Here is a 25,693-nt window from a genome sequence, read left to right as displayed (position 1 = left end):
TGAACAGCAAAGGAAACCATAAACAAGATGAAAAGGCAGCCCTCAGAATGTGAGAAAATATTTGCAAACAAAGCAACTGACAAAGGATTAATCTCCAAAATTTACAAGCAGCTCATGCAGCTCAATATCAAAAAAACAAACAACCCAATCCAAAAATGGGCAGAAGACCTAAATAGACATTTCTCCAAAGCAGATATACACATTGCCCACAAACACATGAAAGAATGCTCAACATCATTAATCATTAGAGAAATGCAAATCAAAAGTACAATGAGATATCATCTCATACCGGTCAGATTGGCCATCATCAAAAAATCTACAAACAGGACTTCCCTGGTGGCGCAGTGGTTGAGAGTCTGCCTGCCGATGCAGCGGACACGGGTTTGTGACCCGGTCCGGGAGGATCCCATATGCCGCGGAGCGGCTGGGCCCGTGAGCCATGGCTGCTGAGCCTGTGCGTCTGGAGCTTGTACACCGCAATGGGAGAAGCCACAACAGTGAGAGGCCCACGTACCACAAAAAAAAAAAAAAAAATCTACAAACAATAAATGCTGGAGAGGGTGTGGAGAAAAGGGAACCCTCTTGCACTGTTGGTGGGAATGTGAATTGATACAGCCACTATGGAGAACAGTATGGAGTTTCCTTAAAAAACTAAAAATAGAACTACCATACGACTCAGCAATCCCACTACTGGGCATATACCCTGAGAAAACTGTAATTCAAAAAGAGACACGTACCAAAATGTTAATTGCAGCTGTATTTACAATAGCCAGGACATGGAAGCAACCTAAGTGTCCATCAACAGATGAATGGATAAATAAGATGTGGCACATATATACAATGGAATATTACTCAGCCATAAAAAGAAACGAAATTGAGTTATTTGTAGTGAGGTGGATGGACCTAGAGTCTGTCATACAGAGTGAAGTAAGTCAGAAAGAGAAAAACAAATACCGTATGCTAACACATATATATGGAATCTAAGAAAAAAATGGTCATGAAGAACCTAGGGGCAAGACGGGAATAAAGACACAGACCTACTAGAGAATGGACTTGAGGATATGGGGAGGGGGAAGGGTAAGCTGTGACAAAGTGAGAGAGTGGCATGGACATATATACACTACCAAATGTCAAATAGATAGCTAGTTGGAAGCAGCTGCATAGCACAGGGAGATCAGCTCGGTGCTTTGTGTCCACCTAGAGGGGTGGGATAGGGAGGGTGGGAGGGAGACGCAAGAGGGAAGAGATATGGGGACATATGTATATGTATAAGTGATTCACTCTGTTATAAAGCAGAAACTAACACACCATTGTAAAGCAATTGTATTCAAAGATGTTAAAAAGTAAAAAATAAAAAAAATGTGCAAAGGATTTTAATAGACATTTCTCCAAGGAAGATACACAAATGGTCAATAAGCACATGAAAAGATGCTCAACTTGCTTAGATAAAAAGCACAGTGAGATACCACTTAATACTAACATGAAGGCTATAATTAAAAAGAAAATAACTGTTGAGGATACGGAGAAACTGGACCCCTTATACAATGTAAAATAGTACAGCAGCTACGGAATGGTTTGGTGGCTCCTCAGAAAGCTAAATAGAAGTTACCATATCACCAGCAGTTACACCCCCAGGTACATATCCAAAGGAACTGAAAGCAGCTTTGAATAGATATGTGCATGCCAATGTGTATTTTAGTATTTTCCACAATGGCAAAAGTCAGAAACACCTCAAGTGTCCATCAACAGATGGATAAACAAAACGTGGTCCATACATGCAGTGGAATATTATTCAGCTGTAAAAAGGAATATAGTTCTGATACATCCTACAGCATGGATGAGGCTTGAAAGCATTACGCCAAGTACAAGCCAGGCACAAAAGGACAAATATTATTCTCCTTATATGAAGTATCTAGGATAGTCAAATCCTAGAGAACGTAGAGGTTAACAGGGTCTGAGGGGTGGGAGAATAAAGAGTTATTGCTTAATGGTTACAGAGTCTCTGTTTGGAGTGATGAAAAGTTTTGGTAAAAGATGGTGGTGGTAGTTGCACATCATTGTGAATGTAATTAATGCCCCTGAATTGTACACTTACAAATGGTTAAAATGGCTAAAATTGTTATGTAAAGTTTAAAAAGTTAATAACAGAATATATCCCAAACCATTTAGTATATACTTTAAATAAGTTATATTGTAGGTGAATTATATCTCAATAAAGCCGTTAAAAAGTACAATGCAAGAAAACCAAAGGAAGTCCAGATCTACATACCGAGCGGAACCATCATGAATTTGGGAAAATGGACCTGTAAAATCAACTCTGAGATATCCTAGTAAGGGTATTAAATTTTATATAAAAATATTCTCATGACTTCAAAAAGGCCATGTCATTTACAAAGGAAAGAAATTCAGGTTGGCATCAGACACTCTGACAGCAGCATACAAATCAGGACAAAAGTAGCATTTTCAATAAAACTTGAGAAAGATAGTATGAGAAAAGCTTCCCAGTTTGACAACAGAGTTGGGTCTTGCTGTGTGATACAGCCAGATAAGTGCTAGAAAGGTATCTTGAACCAGGGGACCAGAATGTACAAAGGTTGGAAGGAAGAGAGTGCACGAAACTTGTAGGACTTGCAAATATCAATAGTTCAGTGTGGCTGGAGTCTCTGTGAATTGGAGAGGCTCCTAAGGCCTTAGATTACATCAAGCAATTCATTTATTTATTCCTTAACTTAATGGGTGTTTCTTGAGTATTCGTATTAAGTGCTCAGTAATGTCTAGTCAGTTATGTGTTACTGAGAGCGTCGTTTCTGAGATCTGTATGAAAAGATGAGGGAAAGGTTAAAGGGACTAGGGGAATGTGCATATAAATTTTTATTTATGTGTGGAAAAGTAGCATGGGGTTTACTTGAGTAATTCTTCTGTTACTCTAAATATCCTTTTTCAATTGAAAATGTGCATTTCAGCTTTTCCGTCAACCTAGTAGTATTAAAAAAGTATGTTGGCAGTTAATCCATTTAAGAGGCAGAGGGAGCCTAGCCAGTTCACCCAGTGGGTAATCATACAAGCACAGAGAGATGGTTGCATCCAGGAACTGATCAGACTGACACAAATGCAAAAATACATGAGATGAAAACCATTGTTATTAAGCATACATTTTGTGCCTAGCACTGGTCTAGGTACTGGGGATGCCACAGCAAATAAGAACTTATCAAGTTGCCCACAAATTCATAAATTGCTGATTACATCACAGAATGTAAATGAGGTAGGCACCAAGGTGTGGTGAGATCAGAATTTTTACCTTCATATATGCTGCTGAGTGGGCATCCCAAGACTTACTGTAGTTCTTCATCTGAGTATAGAATTGTTTCAGTTAAGTGTATTTTCCTTTACATTTTCATGTTAGTTAAGATCCTTACGTTGTAAGTGACAGAAATCAATTTGAATAACTTGAACAAAAAAGGCAAGATTATTAAAAGGTTACCAGATTATCTCATGCACAAAACATAAGGAAAGGGATGTAGCTGGGTCCTTGGGAGGATCTGAAAAACCAACAAGCATTCAGGTGGTTCAACACTGCATTACTTAAGCCATTTCACATCAGTATTGGGCATCAGTTTTTAAAGCAATTACTGTGCAGTGTCGTATAGAGCCTTAGAAAGGTAAAAGGAGCAGGGATCATTTTCTTTATGTAAAAGTTGAGGAAATAATCCTAGGAAGATAAAGTGATTTGTCCAAGGTCACGTCCCAAGTTTAGTGGGTAAGCCCAGAATTTACAAGTCTTTCTGACTCTTGAATCTTTTCTTTTCCCATTAGCCTTCTTCAAATTCTTCTTTTTCTGACATGCAAAAATTTCCCTTATAATTCCCTCACCTTCTTAATTTTTCTTTTATCATTCATTTTGGTTTTGGAATTAAAGGAGTCACCTATGTGTCCTTAATAATAGGCTTATCTGAGACATCTCTTAAAACTGTCTTTAATTTGTACCCTGTAATCTGAACATGAAGGGGCCACTAGGAAAGGGAATAATTAAAGAGATTAGTGGGAGATCTCAGTTGTCTCAGTGATTTTCTTATTATCATCCATGAAATGCCTTATCAGAAATGGGCCATTATAGTTTAAATGATCAGTCGGAGTTTGAAAAGGATTTGAAACTTCATCAGACACTTTCTGAACTTGGAGTTATAGCCTCGTTGTTTTCCAAACTCCAATGTTTCCTCCACAATGAACAATAACTTTTTGATTAAACAGCTGGCGGTCACTACTGAATGCCTCACAATAACAAAAGTCTTCCTTCAGATCAGGAAATTTTATCTAAATTGCTTTGCTCTGCTTCGGTGATTGTGAACTTCTGACCTAAAAATTTCTTGCAGCAAAGTGATTACTTTTTAAAAGAAAGAGCCCCAAACTAAATGAGTAATTCAGTGAACGTGATACAAAGCAGAGGTCAAGGCACAAAAGTTGTCCTCTCAGTAACCATTATTAAAAAACAATCAAGTCTGTATCGACACATTTATATTGGGAAGGCTATAGACAGCAGCTGAGAGAGAGGCATGAAAGTACCGCTTAGTAGTCAAGGGCCTTCCTCACTAGTTTTGCTCTTGAAAGGAGCAGCTACCTTTATGTAGCTAGTACCGTGTGCCAAGGACTGTGCCGTCTTTTCCATATGAATTAATTAGTACCCAACTTCAACCCTTCCTGCCCTCCTGCTGGCGTTTCCCATTGGTTGAAACCAACTGGAACCAAAAAGGAGAGGGAACCTCTTAGTCTTCTTTGGCACAGAACAAGGCAGAGTCCATCTGGAGGGGGTAAATGGAGATAGTCAGCTCACCTTAGCTTTTGCCACTATTTGAAATTGAACAACAATGAACAAATAACTATAATTTATCTACACTGTAATGAAGGCTCCAGGAGGCCAGGAATATAATATTACTCTTGTCAAATAAATTTACAGGTGGCTGCCTATATATTGTCTTTCTATCCGTTCCTGTGTTCCTCCATCCATCATCTACACAACTATTAATGGGCCACGGTCAGGAGAACCCTTTTACTTTTTTATATGCACCACAAAACGTTGGGATGCTGAAGGACTTATTCTTTGTGCTGCTCTGTTTGTTTGTTTGTTTTAATTTAAATAGAAAAACATCTAGAAACGGCCTCATGGAGGAGATTGTTCCCCTGTGCCTCTCACTCTGCCTTGGAGACGCCCTAAGCAGAGTCCCAGCTGCTCCTGTCATAGGCTAGCTTGACTGTAGCAGGGCAGGAGGAGATCCTAGTCAAACCTGACTTTGCTTCTTGAGGACAGACTTTGCCAAATAAAGCCTTCATCAGAGATTCTTTTTTACAGTGGGGCCAGGCTGGCACCTGTTGAATCTGATTTTATGAGGGGTGTAGAAATCTGTATTTTTGGAAAGCTTACTAGGCTCCCTTAATGTTTGGCAAGAGACCTTACCTTATGTGTGCTTTCCAAGGTCCTGAAAAAGTGAAGAGGTCAAAGAATACAGATCTCTGCTTGACTCTTGGGGACACCAATGTTGCAGGTGGTGGTGGTGGTCTGTGGTTGCATCAGGACTTCATGGAGAGAGAGAAATATTTACCTTGTCCCTTATCATAGCTTCTAGACCCTGAAACATTTCACATGGGTTGTTTGGAAATGGTCAATCTCAGGCCTTTGGGGAGACATCCATTTGCTCTGGGAAGCTTTAAAGCATTACATAAGGATGTCCCATGTGGTCTCTGCATGACAGATGGCTTTTGGATCTTTATATATTAATATAACAAGTAGCAGATGGAGGTTGAATCAGAGACCTTCAATGTGCTTTCTGACCCTGACAGTCCTAGTTACCAATGTGTGCTTTATATAAACATCAGTCCTTTGATTTATCATTAAATTTAAATCTCCATTTAGATGAATAATAAAATGGGGCTACACTAAATTTTCACCCACTCATGAGTATCAGCAAATATTTTGGAGGCAGCTAGTCTAGGGTATAATTGAACACTTCGTGCAGCACGTTTTCTGAATTCCTGGAAAAAAATGGGACTAACGACTGGATTCATGTGCTATCAGTGGCTACACCAAGGGAGGCTCTTACTCTCCTCTCCTTCCTATCACATTGCTGCCTCTAAACTCCTCTTTTATAGAAATTGTAAAGCTGACAGTGGGTACTGTTTTCTAACCAGCTGAGCCAAGTGTCTTAGATGAGGCTTCTGGTATCGTTTTTCTGAAAATACTTCAAATTAAAGTACCTCCTGGATTGTTCTGTGAGGGTGAAAGCATTGACCTTACCTAATAACATTAATAATGTTTTACTTTAGAAAAGCATTTTAGAATTTGCAATGTACTTTTATTGAGATTATCTGTTTTATATTCATTGAAAACCTATGTAATAGGTATTGTTATTAAGTTTGTGAGTGAAGAAACTGAGGGCCCAGAGAGGTTTTGTAACTTGCCCCAAGTCACAAAGCTTAAATGGTAAAGGTAAGACACAAACGGATGTTTTCTGACTTTAGTCCAATGATCTTTCTGTATCTCACACTGTTTAGGTAACCAACTGGTTGAACATTTGACTTTTTAAGAACAGAATCAATAGAGGATTGTAAGACAATGTGGCATAGCACGAGTTTACATCTGGATTTGAATTTAGGCTTTGCCATTTATTGAATGGTATCACGCAAGTCATTTAACTTCTGTGAACATCTATCAATTGAGTATAGCAATGCCTGCCTTTTAGGGTTATTTCAAGGATTATAAAGTTTGTAAAGTTCTTGCATATAGTAGATAATCGACGGCAGCTCTTAAAAGTTTTGAGGCTGTGTCTCTCTGAGTTTGAGGATTACTGTCCTTGCCAAGTGGTCTTCTATCATCTACAAGGACATCCTTCAGAGACTGTAGTTCATTGCTTCCCAAGGCTGTTCCTTCTCTCTTTGTTTTCTGACTGCTAGAAAATTCTTACCTTGAGCTAAAAATACCTCCTTGTAACTTACACTTGTTGGTATACGTTTTACCTCTTTTAGCTACATAGACCAAATCCAGTCCCTCTTCCACGTGACAGTCCTCCAAATATTTGAAGACTTTATCTTGCTTTCCCTTAATCTTTACTTTTTCAGGCTGCACATCCTCTGTTCCTTCAGCCATTCAGCACTTGATTTGGCTCACGAGGCCCTCACAGTCCTGCTTGGTTCTTTCTAAAGTGTGTCTGTTGATCATCTGAGAAGTTCCTACAACTACATGTGATTATCTCTAGGCAGATGGACTCAGATTAGAATGAGATAATTGTCTTCTTCTGGTACAGTTTAAGATGATAACATCCTTTTTGGCAGCCTTAGCTTACTGTTGATCAAAACAGCTGTGTACTTTTTCTCAATATGTATTTCTGTTAAACCTTAGATCTCACATTCTGTCTTTAAGAAGCACAGTCCCTAAGCATGGGATCTTTCATTTTTGATGTGAAATTTCATCTTATTTGATTTGGCCCTAATTTCTGCCTATTAATGTCTCTTTTAACCCTGGTGGTATTATCTGAAAATGTATTATGATTGAAACAGTCATACCAACTCCGTATTTTCCTGCAGATTCAATAAGCCCACTGCTATTACACTGTTGAATCGTAGGTAACAATGCTAAATATGACAGAGCTGGTTGTCTGACCTGATCCACAATCAGCATGATCTTGGGATAGGCAGAGCATAAGGGTTAGTAAGAAGTTGTAGGACAGAGATATTTGGGGCATAAAATATGGTTAAGAAAGGAAAGTACTGTTGGTATGGAGATCCCAATGAGGAGAGAGAAAAGAGTAAACTTTAATTGCCAGACAAGAAAAAGCATGCATCTGGCAAGTGTTCTCTAAGTGGATGAAGCAGGTCTTCATCCATCTTCTTGGGGAGACCTCTGTTTCTCTTGGAGGGTATTCATACCCTTCTCCGGCAAAGTCTCTTTGCTAATCTCGTTTGAACACTGCTGCCTTCTCTCTCACCACAACAAAGGCATCTCCATCCAGATTTCAACTTTGCCTTCTCTTTTTAGTTCGCATTTGTATTTACTCTGCTGACAGCGGCTGCGAAACTGTTTAGAAACCTGCTGAGCCCTGCTACCGTCCTCCCTCCTGAGCTCTGCATGGATTTGGTTTAGAAGTCAGTTCTTACGTGTTGGCGCCATTCTGTATTCACCTCTATAATCCGTCTCCCCGAATACAGTCTGTACCTCCTGTACAATGCCAGAGGTGCCATTTTCCCCTTGTCATTTGCTGAGTGTCATTGGTTTCGTTAAACAAATTGGTAGGAGGAGACCACAGAGCTCCCCTTTGGGGGTATTCCTTTCATGTCCTTCTGGTACAAGCCCTGTGTGATGTGTCTTCCATGTTAGGAAATAATTACCAACAGCCAAGCGACCTGACACGGAAATTCAACAAGTAGCTCATCAGTGTACATCGCTGGCAGACACTCTGGCCACAGTGAGCAAGCTTTGAGGAACTATTTTGTAGATTGCCATGACCTACGGAATGAATGCTGAACAGGGCCAAGAGCAATGCCAATGACGCCATAGGTGTCTTTTGTTTTTCTAGTGGTGATCAAGAACTTCGTGTTCCCACATTTCCCCTATGAAGCTGAGGGGGGAAGATTGCACGATGCCCCCTTTAGCCTGAGTTCAAAAGAGGGAATTGCCTCCTGTGCAAGCTCCCCCGCCACCGTATTAGTGAGGGGAGATAGAATGGGAGTTGTCTTGTGTTCTCTAATAGGGAACTTTCTCTAAGGAACACCTTGATATTCACCAGTGCTGGCTTAAAGGCAGTGAGGATGAGGCTCTCTATCTAGCAAAGGAAGGTCATTGTAACTTTCCTCTTCAGGGAGTTTGTGAACACTTTTCTTCAATTCTAGGCAAAGCCCCAGATAAACCTCTTCATTTAGCGTCTCATTTGGGCTTCATATTGTCTTATTGAACAGCGGCCTAATACATGTCAATTCGCAAGGTTTACATTGGAAATTCATTCTTCTGTATAATTGGGAAAGGTACCGTGGAGTCCCTTCAGAGGCCTTTCTTCACCCAGGTAAATAAAAATCCAATATTCCTTCATATGTAGTGTTGTTGAACCACTGCATTTCTTTGTGTTGAGCTCTGAGGGCTTTATCGGTTAACAGAAAATCTAGTTCTTCATAGAATATTGACTGGTCTTTAAGCAGATGGCATGCTTGCTAGGGAGGGCATTCTTAAAGTCATGAATAAAGAGAAGCTGTACCTTGTGAAGAAAATTCCTAATGGGAGCCCTTGATTCAGTGGCTGACTTGCACGAGGAGCATGATAGTTGCTCTTTGCAGTGTTCATTCCTCTTGAGCAGTTTTTATGTTTGGATGTTTAATTTTTCATGCTATTGTATTAGAAATGAGTTACTTACACTTTAAAATACCGTTAGATACTAATGGCATGCAAAATTCCCATAATTCTCCCAATACATCTTAATAGCCAGCATCTCATTTGAGTTCAAGGCCTAGAAACACGACTAAATGGGAATTGGGCCTTTTTTTTGGCCAAAAGAAAGGGTAGATTTTAGATGGTTATAGAGTAAATGCATTATTTGTGTCAGGTAGCCTATGGGAATATGATAAATTTGGGCTGATTGTAATGCCATCAACTTAAGCAGTAAATCGTGCACTTATCAAAAGGACTATGCTTGATCTGATCAATTTTCAAGTTGCTGACTATTTCTCTTGACTATTTCCTTCTGAAATACATATATCTGGCTTTCCTGTTAGTGAGTTGTCTGCCTGACAGATTCAAATTTGCTATCCCTATCTCTTTTCTGCATGGAAAACAGTGAGAGGGTTTTTTTTTTTTATCTTGCTCTATTTTTTTGTGGGGGGGCGGGGGGCTTCTTGTGTGAATCTCATGAGCTGGCGATGATGGAGGAAAACACTTGAAAAAAGTTATCATGTCACTCATTTTCACTGACTGCATTTTCCTCAGGAATATCTGCATAAAGTCTCAAGTTCAACTGCCTGATTTCTTAGTTTGTGTCATTCATTTTTGGGAATTGTGCATCATAAAGTCTTAGCCATAATACTTTAGGGCTTGTGTAACTGTCTGTAGCCCTCTTATTCTGAACATACTGCCTTCATTCATTCATTCAGTATATGGAGTGGGCACCTACTTTGACTAGGCTCTCTTCCAGATGGTAGAGATACTGACATGAAAAAGATAGACGAGGTCCTTGCTTTCAAGATGCTTACTTCTGGTAGGAGGAGACAGTCCATCAGCAAAGAGCCAACGGTGGAGAGTCATGTGCTTTGATAAGCGTAAAACAAGCTAAGTGATGAGTGGTTGGTTGCTACTTTATGTAGAAGGGTCAGGGAAGGTGTTAGTGCAGGAGACAAGTGAGCAGGTGCAGGGATGTTGCTGCGAGGGTTTTATTTCCTCCATACTCAGCAGATAATCAGTGGTTGTAGCAGTCAGGAAGTGCAGACACAACTCGAGTGTGAAAGTGCTGGACGCAGGGGTACCAGGAAAGGCCAATTGCTCCTTCCTTGGCAGGGAGGTCTGGGAAAGCAGGTTCAGCCAGGACCAGAATTTTAGACTTCAACGGTTAGTGGGAGCGTATAGAGTCATATGCTGATGTTCTAGAGAGTATGTCCAAATGGGCCATCCAAGTGGGCAGGGTCTCAGAGGTCAGTAAAGAACCAAAATACAGGGCAGTCAGAATACATAAAAAATAATATATATAAAAAGGATAAATAAGGACGGCCTGAGGTAAGAACGTAGAGGGCTTTGGCTTACTGCTGACATTTTTTGTTTCCCCAGAAACCTTTTATATGGATTGGCTAAATCCAATTAAGGTCCCAAATGGAGTAGGAAAGTGCCTAGTACTGGATTAGGCAAAAGTGTTAGGAGTAGTGTCTTGTCATATTTTACTCATATAAAAACCATGTATTTTGTTGTTGTTCTTGGTTTGGTGATTGTGTGTTCAAACATACAGTCTATCAAAAGCTCTCCTGTCTCTCTCCATGCCTCTAATTCATGACAACTAATAAATCTGTGCAGCGATCTCAAGCCTTGGAGAAAACAAAAGCCTGGAACAAAGTCATATGTGCAGCATGCCAGGTGCAGAGTTCACCCTCCCCTCCCCCGCTGGAGACCTGTCGGTCCCTGAGACCAGAGGCCACTGTAGCGCAGCAGCTGATAGGTACAGGGAAAATGTGGACAGCCTACAATACCAGCAGACATAAGAAGGGACTGAGAAAAAATAACCTCCTGAAGATGTATAGCTTCTATCATGAAGTGTGACAGATCCCAGGATAAAAGAAGAGGGGGAGAAAATTAAAGAAAAATGGTTCGAGAAAGAGAAAAATGGAGGAACCCATATTATACAAAGAATGCCTACAGACCAAAAAGAGAGCGGGGTCAGCGGGGGGAGACAATCAAGAAAAAACTGGATGAAACACAAATACTTGATGGAAGAAGAAACACAAATAGCCAATAAAGATAAGGAAAGATGCTGGACAGGGCATCGCAAAGAGAGGCGTGGACATATATACACTAACAAACGTAAGGTAGATAGCTAGTGGGAAGCAGCCGCATAGCACAGGGAGATCAGCTCGGTGCTTTGTGCCCACCTGGAGGGGTGGGATCGGGAGGGTGGGAGGGAGGGAGACACAAGAGGGAGGAGATATGGGGACATATGTATATGTATAACTGATTCACTTTGATATAGAGCAGAAACTAGCACACCATTGTAAAGCAATTATACCCCAATAAAGATGTTAAAAAATAAAAAAAAAATAAAAAAAATAAAAAATCAAACATACAGTCTAATATATTATAAAATATTTCTTATACCTCTTCCTTTTTCCTGAGCCCTTCTCCTGTCTAATGTGAGTTTATGATGAACTTTCAACAAAAGTCAAGCTTTTGTAAATGTCAAAGAATTACATATTTTGGAGGGATGTAAAAGATACCAAGATGTTTGCTTAATTTGCATAGAAAAGTTTGTGACTTACGTCTTGAAAGAATTGAAAAAAGCTAATGAATGACATTTCAAAACTAACATAGTAAAAATACTGGGATTTTGGTATGTCATAGAAAATGTACTTTGTCCAAAAATTTTGTTTTAATCCTAGAAAATGTACTTTGTCCAAAAATTTTGTTTTAATCCAAAGTTTAGAATCTAAGTAGGCTGTCAGTGTGTACTCTAATCAGGTTAAACAGCAACAGAAGTTAATGCTGTTAATTGCTTTGTTTTGTTCCTGTTACATATTCACTTGTTCTAGCTTTTAAATTTGTAGAAGGTGAAAAGAAATTTAGGATTTAAAAATTTTCAGTGTGGGAATTTATGACAAAATAGACACTAAATTCTTGCATTGTAACATTGAAATCTCACACCCTCCCATGCGACCGTGATGTCATTCCCCTAAACTGTGTCCCAAAGCACAAGCCAGGCACCTAAGATACTGATAATCCCATCTCAGTGGATTCATTTGATGTGAGGTGCAGCCGGTGGGCTGAAATGTATCATGTGACCTGTGTAGCTCTGCATCCTTAGACACCTGTGAATTTTACAGACTGGCAGCACCTACTATGTACCAATGGCATTAAAACTATTCAAGCCTCACCACAGCCCATACAGTCAGCAGTAACATCCCTGTTTTTTATTTTTTTAATTTTTGCTTGCATTGGGTCTTCATTGCTGTGCGCGGGCTTCCTCTAGTTGCGGCGAGCGGGGGCTACTCTTCGTTGCGGTGTGCAGGCTTCTCATTGTGGTGGCTTCTCTTATTGCGGAGCACGGGCTCTAGGCGCGCGGGCTCCAGTAGTTGTGGCACGTGGGCTCAGTGGTTGTGGCTCGTGGGTTCTAGAGCACAGGCTCAGTAGTTGTGGTGCACGGGCTTAGTTGCTCCGCAGCATGTGGGATCTTCCCGGACCAGGGCTAGAACCCATGTCCCCTGAACTGGCAGGCGGATTCTTAACCACTGCGCCACCGGGGAAGCCCATCCCCGTTTTTTAAATGAGAAAGCTGAGGAACAGAGAAATTAAATCACTTAATTAAGGTCATATAGCTAGTAGAATGCACAACTGGAATGTGAACCTAAATCTATTTTATCCCAAATTCATGTGTCTCTGCTATACCACACGATCTCTGATATCTCTTGGCATTATAGGCGTGAATCTATGACAGTCACCTTTCTGTCTTTCGTTGGGGTATACTTGTTAGGGTAAAGAATACTAGCCACAACTACGGAAAATCCTCTCTATCTCAGTTGGGTTGCCGTCCAGTTGGGTGTGTCTGGCTGGCAGGTGGCCTCCCACATCATCATTTAGGAATCCAAGCCCTGCCATCTTGTGGCTCTGCCCACCTCGCAGCCCTTAGAGCCTTCTCTTGTCAGCTGAAAGAGACAGTGTGAAAGATGCTTGAGGGAGGTTTTCTGGGGCTAGGTCATGGCTAGCAGTGGTGCAGATCCCTTCCATTCACGTTCCATGGCCACACCCAGAGGTGAAGGAGGCTGGAAACCTTGTAGCCACGTAGCAGTGTAGCAAGGAGGAAGAGAAAGTGGGTTCTGGGAGAGCTAACCGGTCCTGACCTTGTGCTTTGGCATGTGGTCTTGTTTCCCCTTTCCCTTCCTGATGAGTAAGTCAAGTTAGGAATCTTAATTTATTTGAGTGAATCGCACAGACTTGGGGTCTGGGTTCAAATCCCAGCTCTGCCATTCACCAGCTGCCTAACCATGGACAAGTTATTTAACCTTGCCAAGCCAAGAATACCTGCCTGATGGTGGTATTGCGAGGATTAAGTAAATCAATATAAGGAAAGTCCTTAGTACAAATGCTTGACACACACTCGGTACTGTGTAAGTGCTGGCTGTTATGTGGGTGTGTCAGCTCTACTTTATTCTTCATTCACAACTCAGCTGTAGTGTCCCCTTCTTTGGAAAGTCTTCCCTTTCTTTTCTGCTTTTAAAAAAATATCTTTATTGGAGTGTAATTGCTTTACAACGTTGTGTTAGTTTCTGCTGTATAACAAAGTGAATCAGCTATACGATATTTTCTTTCTTCTCTGCTTCCGCAGATCCTTGCACTTATTGCACTGAATTGTAAGGTATGTGTGTGGCTGTGTTGTCTGTCTGGCTCAGGCATTTCACCTGAGGGCAGGAACTTGGCTGTGCTAACTTCGCCTGTGTGTCCCCATAGCCAGCAGAGTGTCACACACATTGTAGACAGTCAGATGTTTCCTGACGGGAAGGAAACCTCATTAACCAGAAGAGTAGAATATCAGAATACAGTATTCGATTTCCTGACCACGCTGGAAGCCAAGGAGTTCATGTATTAGCTTTGACTTTTCATTTCAGTTGGTTTGGGCAATACTACATTTAAGTGACAGATCATTGTGCCCTACCGGCTTATTTGCATGAGCCAGTCCAGCTCAGGGATCAGCAGCCCTTTTGCCAAGATTCTGATTGTATTTGTCTGGTATGTTGGTGTCATAACTCCCCCTGTAGAAGGGTGAGCTTAGAGATGTGATAATCCTGTTTCTTAGTTTATGAGATATTATCAGCATTAATCCATGCAATCTTCCCTCCCCTCCCTCCTTCCCTCCCTCCCTCCCTTCTTCCCTCCCTCCCTCTCTCCTTCCCTCCTCCCTCACTTTCCCCCTCTCCTCCTCTCCCCATCTCCCTCCCTTACTTCCCTTCACTCCCCTCCCCCCCAACCATTCCCATTCCTTTAGGAAAACACTGTCATATACCTTATGTGACTCTTAAAGTTTGTGTATATCTTTGGCTAATCGATAAAATAGTTTTGCATGTATGTAGTTTTAATTTACATAATTGTAGACCTTTTTAGCTTTTTCACTCTATTCTTAAAACTTTTTAGCTTAATATAATTTTAATCCTACAGGAAAATTGAGAATGGTCCAAAAAACAATCATAAACTCTTTGCTCAGATTCTGCTCTGTCTCTCAAAGTAATAATGTGTGTTTACATATGTATGTACTTATAGTGTGTATATACACATTGTTATTTTGAACTCTTTGAGAGCAAGTTGCAAACCTCATGACCCTCTACCCCTAAATACTACAGTGCATATTTCCTAAGAACAAGACATTTAAATAAACACTATCCACGTTCTCAAAATCAGGAAATTGCACACCAATCCAACACTATTTTGTAATCTACGGTTTCTATTCAAATTTCACCAGTTTTCTACTAATGTCCTTTATGAGATTTTCTCTTTTCCTGCCCCCAGATCCAGTCCAGGATCCTGCACTTAGTAAACATGAGATAAAGGCCTCCTTTGCTCATTGGAGCTCACATTCTAGCATATTGAAAACCAAAAAGAAAGCATTTGAATGGAAAGCTCCTGTCACTCTGATAGATGCAAATGTTTTAAAATGAAGGTGAAGATAAATAGTTTGACAACATTTTCAATTTTTTAGTGAAATGAACTCCTGGAAAATTATGCTTCTGCCTCTTCCCCTAGATAGCGATTTCCGATTCTCTCTGGCCTCCTCTGAAATTCACCAGCGTTGAACATAAGTTTTGCATCGTTATCTCCATAGTGCATAAATAATTTTGCATTCTACTTTCCTCTGGTGAAAATTATTTTGTATATATATTATTTTGTATATATTTTCCCATATTTCATAACCTGCATATTTAATCACTATTAATGACTAGTAAATTCTGTCAAGCTGAACTACTGTAACATATGTGTTTCTCTTTTGTTGTAAATTTGGCTTGTTTCTCGTTTTTCACTAATATTAGAAAAAAACTTTTTTAAGGAAGTATATAGCATCTTCTTGTATTAAAGCAGTTTTGACAGATTGTTTCATTTAAAATGTTTCCTTCTAACATACAGAAAGAAAGGTTGCATTTTTGTGTAGAAAACACAGGCTGTCTTTTTCAGGGAAACTTATTTTTCCTTGATTATGTTTCGAGCCTCCATTTATAATGGAAAGATAATTAATAGAGAGGGATCTGATATATTTAGATCTTTGTCAGTTGAATACTTTGCATGTATTGTTAGGAAACAGCATGTTTCCGGTGGGGAATAGGAGAGTAATGCATGATCTGGCTAAGATACAAGACTGCAGTGTGATAGTTCCCAGCTGCAACGGCCTTGCAGTCATTCACTGGCTTTGACACAACTGGACAGTCCTTCAGGTCTTCTGCACTTACCTACTGAGAGCTGCTGGAGGAATCCATCACCCTCTGCTAGGAGGCAGTCAGCTGCATCCCAGCTGGGAGGATTGATGAGTTGTTAGACCTCTGGACCTACCTGGGTGATGATTCTCCCCACGGCTGCTCCAAGTAAGGACAGAGGAATGAATGGAATGGACAGGGCCATCATGAGGAATGGAAATTCACAGATGGTCCCTATATCTCACCCCATTCAGAATCTTCTGAGCGCCTCAGGAGACAAGTTCAGTTCTTAGGCAAGCTCTTCCTTTCCCTTCTCAGTACTCAGGTGCTGGAAGGTACTTGCCAGGGGTGAGGCGGAGGCCTGTGATCAGCTGGTGGTTACAGGGACTGTTTCTAAATTTCAAGATTTGTAACTGACTAACGTGGGGCTTGGGAGGGCAGAGCAACTGAGACAATTCAATTGAATTGCTCAACAGAGCAATTCAGCTGTTCAGTAGGTTTTATCAGTGCTTTCAAAGGTCCTGCGACTGTTGCCTTCTCTGTATTAGTTATATGTCTTACTATATCATATGAAGGTTTTCTTCATGTAGAGAGTTTTATCTTTTACTCTATGAGGGCGGGACTTTGTACGTCTGGTTTATTGCTCTGTCTCCTGCTGTCTTGTATGGAGCTTGGAGCATAAAGAAATGCTCAATAAACATTTGTTCATTGGATGATGACTTCAGTTACTCGATTTTGTACACTAGGCACATTATCATGTGTGTAGCTGCTACTCAGTTATTTAGAGGGGGATAGGAGGTTACCGTAGAAATGAGTAGCAGCTGAATAAAGCAGTCAGGGAGTAGTAGAGCACAAAGGAGAGTACATGGGCTTTGCAGCCAGACAGGTGGAAATTCTCATCCCAACTTTACTGTTCCCTGGCTGTCTTGGTTGACCCATTTACGGTCCCTGAACCTCAGCTTTCTCACCTGTAACATGGACAAAACCACTTTACTCACAGAGTTTGTATGAAATTCGTTGCTCAGAATAGACACTCAAAAATGGTACCCTTTTCCTTCTTCCCCTGCCAAAAGGGCAAAGATAGAAAGCCAGGAGGGGCCCAGATAATGTGTCTGAGTGTTGTCAGGAAACAGATCTCTGTTTATGTTACCTGTCATCTAAAATGTGCCACATGTTGGCTTCATCTCTCTATACCAGCTGCTGATGCCATGAGTACTTCAAACAGCGTGTATGTACCTTTTGGTTCTGCTTTGAGCCTCTCTATTAGTAACTGTGTTCTTTGCCCTTATAGGATTTATGAACGTGTGATAGACCCTCCTGAGACCAACCTTCCCCCAGGAAGCAATTTATGGCTTGGTCAGCGCAACCAAAAGCATGGTTTATTCAAAGTAAGCACTACTTTCTACTTTTGCTTTTCTATGTGTTTGACGTGAATTTAATCATTTAATTGTCACAACAGTTCTCTGACGTAGGTGTTTTGAGACTAGACAGAGAGTTCAATGACTTGCCCAAGGTCACACACTTCACTCTACTGCCAGATATGGATGCTCCAGAATGTAAATAATTCTCAAAATGTTTCTTATTGCCCTACTTCTGGGAGATTTAAGGTAATCTTCAAATTGGTTTTCATTGTCAGAACCTGTTAATTCAGGTTTGGGTGGATGTCTAGTCTAGATAAACAATAAGAAACGACTCAACTTCCATGAGCTTTGGTTTTCCTGTCTACAAAGAGGGTAATATTGGGTTGGCCAAAAAGTTCGTTCGAGTTTTCCCATAAGGTGTTTCGGAAAAACCCTGAACGCACTTTTTGGCCAACCCAATACAATAACTGCATTCATAGAAACATGAGGATTCAGTGATAAAGTGAATTGAAAAAGTTAAAAACATCATGAAATTTAAAGATTGCCTTGTTCTTCAATAGAATGGCAGAATTTTGCTTCTGGCAGTATGGTCGACTAGACATTTTTAAAATCCTCTTGCTTCAAAATGCCTGTAAATGCTGGATAAAACAACAGAAATCTTTTATGATTTGTCATTGCACTTACAATAAGGTATATCCTTAGAGGCTAAATACATGAAGGGAAGTGAAAACCAGAGGGATATAGGCCAATATCAGGAAGGTAGATATGTAAGTTTATTCCTTTTCTTTCTCTTAATCTATTTCTCTATTCCAACTTTATTGAGATATCAATGACATATAACATTATGTGTATTTAAGGTATACAACAGTTCGACACACTTAATATATTGCAAAATGATTTCTACCATAATGTTAGCTAACATCTCCATCATATCATATAATTATCATTTCTTTTTTGTGGAGAGAACATTTACGATCTACTCTCTTAGCAGCTTTCAATTATATAATACAATATTATTAGCTGTAATCACCATGCTGTACATTAGATCCCCAGAACTTATTCATATTATAACTGGAAGCTGTTACTCTTTGACCAACATCTTCCCATTTCCCCCACTCCCTCTAAACCCTGGCAATCATCATTCTACTCTCTGTTTCTATGACTCAGGTTTTTAGATTCCACATACAAGTGATATTATACATGATTTCTCTCTCTGTCTGATTTGTTTCACTTTGCATAATGCCCTCAAGGTCCATCCATGTTGCAAATGGCAGGATTGTTTTCTTTCTCATGGTTGAGTAATATTCCACTCGTGTGTGTGTGTGTGTGTGTGTGTGTGTGTGTGTGGTGTGTACACATAGACATACCATATCTTCTTTATCCATTTATCTGTTTACAGACACTTAGGTTGTTTCCATATTTTGGTTCTTATGAATAATGCTGCAGTGAACATGGGGCTGCAGATATCTTTATGAGGTAGGGATTTCATTTCCTTTGGATATATACTCCACATTATGTGGAAGCCACCCAGAAGTGGGCTTGCTGGATCACATGGCTGTTCTATTTTCAACTTTTTGGGGAACCTCTATGTTGCTTTTCATAGTGGCGGTGCCAATTTACATTTCTATCAACAGTGCACAAGGTTCCCCTTTTCTCTAATCCTCTCCAACACTCGTTATCTCTTTTTGATGACAGGCATTTTAAAAGGTATAATGTGATATCTCATAATGGTTTTTTATTTGCATTTTTTGATGATTAGTGATGCTGAGCACCTTTTCATGTACCTTTTGGCTATTTGCATGTCTTCTTAGGAAAAATGTCTCTTCAGTTCCTCTGCCCATTTTAAAATGAGACTTTATCTTGCTATTGCGTTGTATGAGTTCTTTGTATATTTTGGATATTAACTCCTTATCAGGCATATGGTTTGCAAATATTAGTTGACTGTATAGGCAAGGATTTATTTTTGGGTTTCAATTCTGTTCCATTGGTCTATGTGTCTTTTTTTTTTGTTTTTTTTGGGTTTTTTTGCTATTATCATATTGTTTTGATTACTATAGCTTTGTAGTACAGTTTGAAATCCAGAAGTGTGACGCCTCCAGCTTTGTTGTTCTTTCTCAGGATTACTTTTGCTATTTGGGGTCTTCTGTGATTTTATACAAATTTTAGGGTTTTTTTTTTCAATATCTGTGAAAAATGCCATTTGAATCTTGAAAGGAATTGCATTGAATCTACAGATTGCTTTGGGTAGTGTGGACGTTTTAACAGTAGTAATTCTTCTGATCCATGAACATATGGGATATCTTTCCATTTGTTTGTGTCTTCTTCAGTTTTTAATCAAAGTCTTGTAGTTTTCAGTATACAGATCTTTCATTTCCTTGGTTAAATTTATCCCTAAGTATTTTATTATTTTTGATGCTATTGTCAATGAAATTGTTTTATTTCTTTTTTGGATATTTTGTTGTTAGTGTATGTAAATGCAACTGATTTATATATGTTGATTATGTACCCTGCAACTTTACTGACTTCACTGATTTGTTATAAAAGTCTTTTGGTGGAGTCTTTAGGATTTTCTGTGTATAAGATCATATCTGCAAGCAAAGACATTTTTACTTCTTCCTTTCTAATTTGGAAACCTTTTTTTTTTTTTCTTTTTCATGCCTGATTGCTCTGTCTAGGACTTGTAGTACTATGTTGATTTAAGAGTGGTGAGAGTGGATACCCTGTCTTTTTTCCTGATCTTAGAAGAAGAGCTTTCAACCATTCACTGTTGAGTATGATGTTAGCTGTGGGCTTGTCATATATGGCCTTTACTATGTTGAAGTGTGTTCCTTCTATGCCCAACTTGGGTGTTTTTTTTTTTTGATTTTTTGGTTTTTTTGTGGTACACGGGCCTCTCACTCTTGTGGCCTCTCCCGTTGTGGAGCACAGGCTCCGGACGCGCAGGTTCCATGGCCATGGCTCACGGGCCCAGCCGCTCCGTGGCATGTGGGATCCTCCCGGACCAGGGCACAAACCAGTGTCCCCTGCATCAGCAGGCGGACTCTCAACCACTGCGCCACCAGGGAAGCCCAACTTGGGTGTTTTTATCATGAAAGGATACTGCATTTTGTCAGATGTTTTTGACAGAGCATCTACTGATATGATCATGATTTTCATCTTCCATTCTATTAATGTGGTGTATCACATTTATTGATTTGCATATGTTGAATCATCCTTGCATCCCAGGGATAAATCTCACTTGATCATGGTGTATGTTCCTTTAATGTACTCTTTAATTTGGTTTGCTAATATTTTGAGAATTTTTGCATCTATATTTATCAAAGATACTGGTCTATAGTTTTCTTTTTCTGTAGTGTACTTACCTGGTTTTAGTATCAGGCTAATGCTGGCCTTGAAAAATAAGTTTGGGAGTGTTCCTGCCTCTTCAGTTTCTTGAAAGAGTTTGGGAAGGATTGACATTAATTCTTGAAGTGTTTGGTAGAATTCACCAGTGAAACCCATCTGGTCCTGGGCTTTTCTTTCCTTTTCCTTTTTTAAAAATTAAGGTATAATTTATATACAATAAAATTCTCCTTTTTAAATGTATGGTTCTGTAAGTTTTGGAAAATCTATGCAGTCATGTAACTACTATCAAGATAAAAGATTGTTCCATAACCTCCAAAAATTCCCCTGTGCTGCACTTTATTCAAGTCTTCTCCTCATCCTAAACGTCTGGCAACCACTGATTTGTTGTCTGGCCCTATATTTTTGCCTTTCCCAGAATGCATTATAAATGGAACCATTTATGTAAGTATGTATGTGTGTTGAGGTTCACCCATGTTGTGTATTTCAGGGATTCATTCTTTTCTATTGCTGAGTAACATTCCACTTCTGTTCTATGGATATGCTACAATTTGTTTATTCATTCCTTAGTTCATGAACATTTAGGTTGTTTTGAGTTTTTAGCATTTATGAATAAAGCTATTAAAACATTTGCATACAGGTTTTGGTATGAACAAAAGTTTTCATTTTTATTTGGGTAAATATGTCAGAGTGGGATTGCTGGGTCGTATATTAAGTGTATGTTTAACTTCATAAAAAATGCCATTGAATTTTTCCAAGTGGCTATACTATTTTACACTCTCATTAGCAATGTATAAAAGTTCCAGTTAGAGCCTTAAATTCAACATTCTGTGTGGGATGGGGAAAATGGCTTAGATTCCATGCAAGCTTAGAAGTTGGGACAGAAACTTCTGAAATAAAGCCATGATTCAGAAGACCACCCTCCAGTGAAAGGGTAGGCAGAAATAGTCTACTACTTAGCAAAGGGAGGCAGTCCATTGACTAGCTTTTCTCTGCTTTATCTCCACACACACAAAAAATAGTTCCCTGATAAGAATTTGAAACCACAGCTCTTGACATCAAACAGATGTAAAATTTGGATTTACATACTCATGAAGCTCAAGAAACTATCTTAATGTGATCCTGGGTTGGGCACCTTGGGATTCTTAATGAAGAAAATACAAATTATCTTTGGGAAAATCACTTTTCATGCAAACTTCACAAGATTACTACAGATTAAGTTCATGCAAATATGAGTTTTTAGCCATCATGAGTAAGAATGGGAAGACACAACAAACTTCCCAATTATCCCTCAAAGGGCTGTAGAAATTGGAATTACAAGATAAAGAATTCTTTAAATCCCTATACTTAAAATGTTTAAAGAAGCAAAATAACAAATTAAAAAAAATGCATGATGACTAGAGATGATAAATATGACCAGGGAGATTTGAGTCAAAAGTTACTTCCAGAAACGGGCTTCCCTGGTGACGCAGTGGTTGAGAGTCCGCCTACTGATGCAGGGGACACGGATTCGTGCCCTGGTCTGGGAAGATCCCACATGCCACGGAGCGGCTAGGCCTGTGAGCCATGGCCGCTGAGCCTGCGCATCCGGAGCCTGTGCTCCGCAACGGGAGAGGCCACAACAGTGAGAGGCCCACGTACCGCAAAAAAAAAAAAAAAAAAAGTTACTTCCAGAAATGAAAAATATAGTTATTGAAGTGAAAAAACTCAGTGAATCTGCTAAACAGTAAATTAGACACAGGTAGGGAGAACATTTGTGAAATGGAAAATATTGTCAAATGATTACCTTAATTGTAGTGCAGGGATAGAGGAAAATAGGAAAGGTTAAGATGTAGGGAAGATGCATATATATGGAAAAGATTTTTATGTATGTGTTTTGCTTATATGTATTTAGTGTGTGTATGTATGTATATGCTTCCATAAATATTTAAAAATTCCAAAAGATAATGGGAGAAAGGGGTTATGGGCACTATTAGAAGTATGATGGCTAAGGATTCTCTAAAGTTGATAAGACATCAATTCTTATTACACAAAACAGTGCAATCAAAGTGTAAGCTCTTGCTGTCAAAAAGTCACTTAGAAAACTTAGAAGCTTAAACTATTTTTTTTAAAATTATTTATTTATTTATTTTTGGCTGTGTTGGGTCTTCATTGCTGCGTGCGGGCTTTCTCTAGTTGTGGCGAGCGGGGGCTACTCTTCGTTGTGGTGTGTGGGCTTCCCACTGCGGTGGCTTCTCTTGTTGCGGAACATGGGCTCTAGGCGTGCGGGCTTCAGTAGTTGTGGTGCACGGGCTTAGTTGCTTGGCGGCATGTGGGATTTTCCCGGACCAGGGCTCAAACCCATGTCCCCTGCATTGGGAGGCGGATTCTTAACCATTGCGCCACCAGGGAAGTCCCTCGCCTTTTTATTTAGCTCATAATTCTTTGGGTTAATGGGATGATCTTTCTGGCTTGGTCTGGGTACGCTGGTATCTACTGGGCTCTCTGATATGTCTATTGTCATTTGGTTGGTCAGTAGGTAGCTTCTTCACATCTCTGGTGGTAGATTGGCTGTTGACTGGTATACTGCAGTTCTTCCCCATGTGTGGAGTCTGCTCAGGCTTATCCACATGGCAGTCTTGAGTTTCCAAGTGTAAGAAAAAGAGGAAGCCTTACAGCACTAGTGCATTTCAAGGCTCTCTTTGCTTGATTGCATTTGCTAATAATTTATTGCCCAAAGCAAGTCATATGATGAAAGCCAGGAGTGAGGGGTAAATAAATAGACTTCATCTCTCGTAGGACTGTTCTGCAATATAACATTGCAAGAATATGGATGCAAGCAAGGGAAGAATTGAACATTTTAATAATCTATTACACAAATGATGATAAATAGAAAGCCACACCTAGACATATTAGCAGAATAGCAGAACCCCAAGGTCACAGAGAACATCTTAACCGTAGCCAGTGATAAAAGGCAACTTCTTCAGAAAAGAATAACTTAGACTGAACATCTGGAAGTCTGAGCAAGAAAAAATGGGAGAAGGTATGAAAACCAATATAAATAAGAAAAGCACACAAAAATCACTGCAAAAATTAAAACAATGGTTATTAATTATTAACAATTTTGTGCCAATAAAATAGAAAACGACCGAAAAATGTCTTAAAACTATATAAATTATCAAAATGGACTTAAAAAGTGCAAAACCCAGGTAGTCTTAGAATCATTAATGTATCATCAGGAATTCATGATTCGAAATCTGTTGTATCAGTTAGCTTTTGATGCATAGCAAATCAACTCAAACCTTAATGGTTTGAGACAGCAACCATTTCTGTAGCTCAGAATTTTGTGAGTTGGCGTTTTGGGCTGGGCTTTGGTAAGTTGTTCTCATATTCTCAGTGGGTTTAATCATGCATCTTTGGTTAGCTCCTAGGTTTCCTGGGGGCTGGCTGTACTAGAATGGCCGTTAGTTTGATGGCTCATCTCTGCTTCATGTGATCTCTCATTTCCTACCAGTCTAGCCCAAGCTTGTTTACATGGTGGCTGATCAGGGTTTCTAGAGCTGGAGCAGACGTGGGAATGGCCTTTTGAAGCCTATGCTTGAAACTTGCACATTATTTTTGCTGCGTTATTTTGGCCAAAGCAAGTTACAAGGCCAGATTCCAAGGGTCTGGGAAATTGACTCCACCTTTTGGTGGGATACAAATTCCCATTACACAGGGCATGGACCCAGAAAAGAGCAAAGGACTGTGACCATTTTTTTAGTCTACAATGTCTTTCCGCCAAATAACTGCTGGGTTCAGATGGTTTTACAGGCAAGTTCTATTACATCCAAGGAAACCATTCCAATCTTACATAAACTCTTCCAGAGAAGAGAATAAATGAGAACACTCATTTATGAAGATAGGGTTACCTTGATTCCTAAACTAGACAAGGACTGTATAAGAAAGGAATTGTATAATACAAGGCAATTTACTTTTGAACACAGATTAAAAATGTAAACAAAATATTAGCAAACTGAATCTAGCAGAGTGTGTGTGTGCGTGAGAGAGAGCGAGAGACCCAGTTGTTGGTTATTTCAACAATATAAATTTGTTTTTATCACCAAAACATTTATTAACATAATTCAACACATGAAACAAAGGAGAAAAAAATACTGTGGTCATCTCAAGAGGCAGAAAAGCACTACATAAAATTCAGTCCTGACTCATGATAAAAAAAGTTCTTAGCAAAATAGGAATAGAAGGAAACTTCATTAAACTGATAAAAAGTACATAAGAAAACATACATAGAAACATCGTACTTACGGTTTAAATATTAAGAGAATTCCTGTTAAAGTCGGGAATCATACAGGCCATCCCTATTACCGTGTTTCTTTTTGACACTATACTGTAGATTCTTACCAGCAAAGTAAATTAAAACCTTAAGGATTATGAAAAAGAAAAATATAATTATTCATGAATTATATAACTGTCTACAAAAAAATTGGACTCATGAATTATTAGAATGACCAAGAGAGTTCAGAAGCACTGTTGGATGCTGTTTGTGCGAACAAAAGTTTTCATTTCATTTGCATAAATACAAAATCGAAAAACAAAATCAATTGCATTGCTGAACAAAAGTAGCAACAGTAGCAGTAACAAAGATACAGTTAAATATAATATTTTGTTTATAATATAAAAAATGTGTAAGTACTTAAGAACAAAATCAAATACATACAAGACAGTTATGAAGCAAATTGTAAAATTCTATTAAAAACTATATTAAAGAACACCTAAATGGGAAGAAATATACCATGTTCTTGGAGAAGGAGGCTTAAAGCAGTAAAGTCAGGTTTTCTCAAATTCATCGCTAGATTCTGTGAGCCTGTAGTAAATTCCCAACAGGATTTTATTTT

At 39.4% G+C, this 25,693-nt stretch overlaps 1 protein-coding gene across 2 annotated transcripts in view; it reads left to right on the top strand.

Moving 5' to 3' along the window:
• The window catches only part of NELL1 (neural EGFL like 1), an 874,935-nt gene that overhangs the window by 151,604 nt on the left and 697,638 nt on the right, over window positions 1-25,693 (top strand). For both annotated transcript variants that reach the window (XM_030864871.2, XM_030864870.2), the window contains exon 5: window positions 17,408-17,504. In XM_030864871.2, coding sequence (XP_030720731.2) covers window positions 17,408-17,504 — 97 coding nt within the window. The remainder of the gene's footprint in view (window positions 1-17,407; window positions 17,505-25,693) is intronic.

Source organism: Globicephala melas, chromosome 8 (genome assembly GCF_963455315.2).
Source record: "Globicephala melas chromosome 8, mGloMel1.2, whole genome shotgun sequence".
Lineage (NCBI taxonomy): Eukaryota > Metazoa > Chordata > Mammalia > Artiodactyla > Delphinidae > Globicephala > Globicephala melas.
Note: the sequence above shows the minus strand (reverse complement) of the source record. Positions and strands in the feature narration are given on the sequence as shown.